The 6,018-nt window shown below is 36.6% G+C and overlaps 1 protein-coding gene across 2 annotated transcripts; it reads right to left on the reverse strand.

Annotated features, from left to right (window-relative positions):
* Positions 1 to 1,358: 1,358 nt before the first annotated feature.
* Positions 1,359 to 5,336, reverse strand: LOC128035946 (protein MAINTENANCE OF MERISTEMS-like). Of its 2 annotated transcripts, XM_052626173.1 has the most exons (6): positions 5,015 to 5,336; positions 4,728 to 4,928; positions 3,543 to 3,569; positions 2,741 to 3,452; positions 2,579 to 2,663; positions 1,359 to 2,469 (listed from the first exon to the last, which is right to left on the reverse strand). In XM_052626173.1, exons 4-6 carry the CDS (start codon positions 3,430 to 3,432, stop codon positions 2,392 to 2,394), a joined length of 855 nt encoding a protein of 284 aa, XP_052482133.1. In that variant the 5' UTR covers positions 3,433 to 3,452; positions 3,543 to 3,569; positions 4,728 to 4,928; positions 5,015 to 5,336; the 3' UTR covers positions 1,359 to 2,391. The 2 variants fall into 2 exon arrangements, with proteins under 2 accessions (XP_052482133.1, XP_052482132.1); XM_052626172.1 differs by lacking the exon at positions 3,543 to 3,569.
* Between the last annotated feature and the right edge of the window lie 682 nt (positions 5,337 to 6,018).

Genomic DNA, 6,018 nt, shown 5'->3' on the forward strand with positions numbered 1-6,018 from the left:
AATTAAATAACCCATATCATAGTAATGCTACATAATTTTATTTGGATGAAATATTAAAAATTCTAGTATGATTATGTCTAAGTAGTTAAATATTATGTATTATTTTATGATTTTATATTACAATGTAAGTGATATTTTTAATTTTATATTTATATTGTTTTCTTCCTTACATTATTTTGTTATAACTCAATAACAATGAGAAATATTTTATATTTTAATATATATTTACATTTAATAATACGAAATGCTCATCACTTCTTTGTGTGTCAAGAAAATGATAAATTTTAATGAGTAAAAAAAGGGCACAATACCAAAAAAATCAATTTTTTTTTAAATTTACCGAAATGGGTCATTTTCCCCCAAATCACGTCCACGTCAGCGCGAAGTTAGAGGACGTGTCAGCAAAGCGCTCTGACGTGGACGCGATTTGCTGCCACGTAGCGCGCCCCTAAGGACGCGTTTTCCCCATTTTTCCCATGTTAGGTTTCTATTTTTTAGGGTTAGGGTTTAGGGTTTTTAGGGTTTTAGAGAAAAAAATAAATAAATAAGGGATTAGGGTTTAGGGTTTCATAATTAAATTTATTATAATTTATTCAAAATTGGATTACGTTTCGTGTTTATAGGTTTTTAAGATAAAATCAAAGCAGGATTCTTTATCAGAAGAATTTCTGAAGTCGCGCCCACATGTACGCGCTTTTGCTACAGTAGGTCCTACAAAAATAATTTCGAGTTGACGTTTCTGAGCAAATAGTATAAAAAACGCTTCAAGCATGATGCTTTATGAGAAGAATTTGTGAAATCGCGCCCTCGTGGCCGCGCTTTTACTACAATAGGTCCTAGAAGAAATAATTTCGATTTGACGTTTCTGAGCAAATAGTATAAAAAATGCTTCAAGCAGGATGCTTTATGAGAAGAATTTGTGAAATCGTGCCCTCGTGGACGCGCTTTTGCTACAGTAGGTCCTGGAAGAAATAATTTCGACTTGATGTTTATGAGCAAATAGTTTAAAAAACGCTTCAAGCAGGATGCTTTATGAGAAGAATTTAGGGTTTTTAAGTTAAGGGTTTAGGGTTTTTAAGTTAAGAGTTAGTGTTTAAGGTTAGGGGGTTTTAAATTAAGTCAAGGGTTTAAAGTTTTTAAGTCATGGGTTTAGGGTTTGTAAGTTAAGTGTTTAGGGTTTTAAAGTCAAGGGTTAGGGATTAGGGTTTAAGGTTTAAGGTTAAGAGATTTAAATTAAGGGTTAGGGTTTAGGATTTAGGTTTTAGGGTTTAGGGTTTGTCAATTAAATTATGCATTTAATTATAATTTATAAATTTATAAATTTTTAATAAATTAGTTTAGGGTTTTTAAGTAATAACTTAAAAAAAATTATTTTATTACATTAAATAATATCAAAATATTCAAAATGTTTGTACAAATATATTAAAATACAAACCAATCTCCATGCCCGCCGGATTCAGTGTCACATAGCGGCCGTCGACGGTTACGCGTTGGATTCTTCCTTTGTCCAGCTTTCGGCGGCGGTTGTGGTTCCTCCGGCGGGGATTCTGGTTCCTCTGGTAGGGCATCTGGTTGTCGGAGTTGGGACGATGAGCCACCTTGATAGAATAGTGAATGTGGAGGTGTTTGCATCACCAATGGCGACGGTGTTTGAAACCCATACGGTGGTGGGGATTGGTAAAAAGAAGAGCTCCCCGATGGCCCCTCTTGCGATCCCTCGTACCTCGCTGGGCTATACATCGGCGGTCCACTCGGCGTAACAGGAAATTGAGCTGAACCGGGTCATTGGCTCTAACCTGCCATAAGACTCGAAAAAGGAAACATATAAGGGTTAGGATACATAAAAGGGCTAAGAAACGCACCTGGCATCATCTGAAAAGGCTGTGTCGTGGGTATCATCGGTTGAACTGTTGGGCCGGGTGACTGTGTCGGTGGTCTCGTTGGGCCTGATGATTGAATGGCCGCTGATGAGGGGCCGAGTGAATATCTGGGCCTCGTTGATGGGCCAGTGTCATCATCCTTTCGTCTTGGATTTAAAGGCTCGCTTATTTCCCTTTGGACACGTAATTGCTGCTGCCTCTCTTCTACCGACAGTGAATACGGCTTGCCATGGATCCTAAACCATGGCATGTATTCCGACACGCACGCTAACTCCGGAACGATGATTGGTTCCATAGTAGGTATATACTTATACCGATCTTCCCACATTTCGATGTAGTTGGACTAGAATCTTGGCCAATCCGTATGCAGTTGCCGTAGGTCAATTTTGTGCTGATCATTAAACACCTCAGGTGCCACGGGAATCAGTTGTCTACATCTAAATTGCCGTAACACTTTATCTGACTGGTGCATCTCCACGGTCGTGTAGCTGATCAACGCGACTTTCGGGTGTCAAGCGTTTGGATTTTGTAAGAACTCATCCGGAATTACTGCCCAAATTGCCGGATCCTCGTATGGTGTCCATTGAAACTATATGAACATGATAAAAATATTAGTTATATACATAATACTAAATACTAAATACTAAATACCAATCGACTAGCGAATGATGGAAATATCAATTTTATTTAATACTTACATGTGCTTCCGACTGTTGGTCTAATAGAAGCCGTATATCTTCAAGAGAGGTAGGTAATCGAGCATGACTTGCCGGATGGTTCCACCTAATTAAAGAAATTTTTAGCATACTATTATTTTTAAAAATCTACATAATAATTGTAAAATCTAATATAAAATTTACCTCGTTAAGAGTGGGAATGTATATGGGTGGTCCACTCGATGACGTAGAAATGGAAAGCGAAACCGTGCCCATGACTGCAATAGTGACAGGCAACCTCCGATTTTTGCTTTACTCGGTCGCGTCGCCCCGCACATCTTCCAATATAATGTTGCCAAGACAGCAGACCCCCAACTCAATTCACCAGCTGCTCTAAAATCAACGAGTTTCAGTAGCCATCTTAGATGTACGCGGCTCCGTAACAAGTCCAGCATCAGATAACGTCCAATTATCTGGAGAATGTATGCCCGAGCATATCGGATTCTTTCTACTTCAGTTGAATCATCATCCGGATCCGGGAATGTGTCTCGTAACCAACCAATCTCGATCCGACCTCCGTTAATTTTCTCCGGAATAGCGCCTAAAAGCTCGTAGCAACCGCTCCCAAATCGCCAGATTGAACAGACCCGGTGACTGGGTACCCGTCCACCGGCAATCCCAATTGCAGACTGACATCTTCCAAAGTTATTGTGCACTCTCCACATGGAAGATGGAATATGTGCGTCTCGGGTCTCCACCTCTCGATCAACGCACTGATAAGTTTCAATTCCAACTTGCATCCCCGGTATACCGTTGCCACGTGCCAAAAATCCGCTTCCCGCAGGTAGTTCTCTACCAACGGTGATGGAGAAGCATGCATATTCCGGATATAGCATTCCAATATTCTATCTACAGGCTTTTATAACAAATAATAAATTAATAATTATCTAAAAATGCATAAATAAAAAATCTTAAATAATATTTAAAAATTAAATTTAACACTTACCATTTTCATTTGTTCGACGGATATGCGCTGATTATCAAAGATGAGTCAATTCTCCGGCAATTGATTTAATGATAAAGACAAATTTTTACGATTTAAAAATTTTAAAAAATAATTTTTTATAAAATTATTTAAAATAGGGATTTAAGAGAAATTTAAGAGGAAATTGAGAGCAAATTGAGATTAAATATGGATTTGAGAGAAATTTGGAAGGAATTTGAGAGCAAATTGAGAGGAAATTAAGAGGAAATTGAGAGGAAATTTGAGAGAGGATTAGTTTGTGAAAAATAAATAAATGGTGGGGGTATTTATAGATTTTTTTATCGTTGAGAGCAACGGTCAAAAAATGACCGTTAATCCTTTCATTCATGGGAAATCGCGTCCCCAGGGGCGAGCTACGTGGCAACAAATCGCGTCCACAAGAATAGTACGCTTTGTCGACGTGGCAACAAATCGCACTTACATGGACGCAATTTGTGTCCACGTCAAGAAAGCGCTACCGACGTGGACGTGATTTGCTGACACGACCCCTGACTTCGCGCTGACGTGGACGCGATTTGGGGAAAAAAGGCTCATTCCGGTAAATTATAAAATACCGCGCCCATTTCTGTAAATTTAAAAAAATTAGGCTTTTAATGGTAAATTGCCCGTAAAAAAGTATACATGGTAGATGAAATTTTAATAATTAAAAAATCAATTTTTTTTAAAAGAAACACTAGACATTAAAAATACATAAATTAAGTCAATTAAGTTTTAGTTTAATTGGTATAAATGTTATTGTTAATGTAGAAAGATTAGATTCGAGTGAATTAAAATGGATTATAATTAGGGAGGGATTATAAATAGTGTTAGACATTGTGTAAAAAGTAGTAGATATAAGCTGAAATTGGGGTCATTAAGGGCTCCTTTGGATACCAACACACACCAGTGCGTTGAATTTTTTCCCCTTTATTATCAATCTCACTGTACTGGACTGGACTGTGGACAGCCTTTGGATGTGTTGGCTTCCAGCACAGTGAGGAGTTTCAACTGCACTGGACAGCCATAAGCTGACTGGTGGTAAAAGCTCCAGTAGGGCAGTAGACATTTTTAGAAGACAATACTACCCTAAATATTATACCAAACCCCATTCATTCTCTTATCTCAAATTCAGCAAGATTCTTAGAAGAAGAAGAAGAGCTAGCTAACCTTTCTAACAGGAACATGATTACGAGGATGTTTGGTTTTCAAATCAACAGTAAGATAAGGTTTGGGTTTTGCTGATGAAGAGCTGAAACGAATCAAACCAGCTTCACGAGCAGATTCAAAGTACTGAGTTATGGGCAATTCATTTGCATGATCCCAGTCTCCAAATGTTGGAATCTGCCCACTTCTCTTGCAATTATAATCCTAGTTAAACAGGCAAAACAAGAAAAATCCCACCTTAGATTTAGCTTTAAAGAAGAGATTCAAACAAGAAGAGAAACACAACTTACATCCATGGTGGTCGGCTGTTATTTTGAATCTAAAATAAAAATAAGAGCAAATTGAAAAGGTGTTAGGTGACTTTAAATGGTTGTGTTTAAAGAAAGTGAGATGAAAAAGCTGAAAAGAAGATATGGGGATTCTCAAGGAAGTTAAAAGAAGATACAGATTCTAGTTTCAGAAATTACATTGAAGAAGAGAATGAATTTAATCTAGCAGTGAAGTTATTACTTGGTCTATATTTTTTCCCTAATTTTGGCTTAAATTATTAGGCATTAGTTTCACAAACTGGAAAAAATATGAAGGCAGGAATGGGTATTCAGAGAAGAAAAGAACATGATGAAGAATGAGTTGGAATGGACGAGTTTAATCATATTTTTATTTTGGAAAAAATTAAATAAAAATAATTATCATTTTATCTAATAAATAATTTAAATTAATTATATAATTCATTAAAATATTAGAAGATACATTTTAATATTTTATTAAATGAATTTATAAATTCACATATTTTAATAATTTAAAAAAGTAAAATAATTTAAATAACTTATATTATATATCAATTCTAATCTGATGTCCTTAATAGTCATTTTTTATTCTTACCTCACCGCTGCAGCTACGTTTGAATCCAAACACACTCCACCATTGTTTCTAATCTCACCGCTACAGTATCCAATCTCACCGCTACAGTAACTAATCTCACCGCCACCGCTGTTTTTAGCCTCACCGGAGGTAAACACACCGCCCATCCAAACTAGCCCTAAAACTCTTTAGGTTGCAGCGGAAGAAAGCCCTTTAAGTTGTGTGGCAGCCCATGAAAATTGGACAGTCAATGAGCTCATAAAATGAGCCCATGCAATGCCACATTGAATTACATGGGAGCTAAAATAAGAATTAGGTTGTGTATATTCAAAAGTAATTCCAATATTTAATATATCAAAAACAATTATTTTTTTAGAATCTAACTTTCCCAACATGATAATGCGATTCTATGATTAAAAGATGGGAAAAGTTG

The sequence above is a fragment of the Gossypium raimondii genome, chromosome 13 (genome assembly GCF_025698545.1).
Source record: "Gossypium raimondii isolate GPD5lz chromosome 13, ASM2569854v1, whole genome shotgun sequence".
Classification (NCBI taxonomy): domain Eukaryota; kingdom Viridiplantae; phylum Streptophyta; class Magnoliopsida; order Malvales; family Malvaceae; genus Gossypium; species Gossypium raimondii.

What these genes read in the sequence shown, in the direction of transcription:
- LOC128035946 (XM_052626172.1), bottom strand. Translation starts at nt 3,432, where the DNA reads ATGCTATATCCGGAATATGCATGCTTCTCCATCACCGTTGGTAGAGAA. An exon ending in ACATTCCCACTCTTAACGAG is followed by an intron (nt 2,664 to 2,740) that starts GTAAATTTTATA and finishes TTCTTTAATTAG; the next exon opens with GTGGAACCATCCGGCAAGTC. An exon ending in ACCAACAGTCGGAAGCACAT is followed by an intron (nt 2,470 to 2,578) that starts GTAAGTATTAAA and finishes ATGTTCATATAG; the next exon opens with TTTCAATGGACACCATACGA.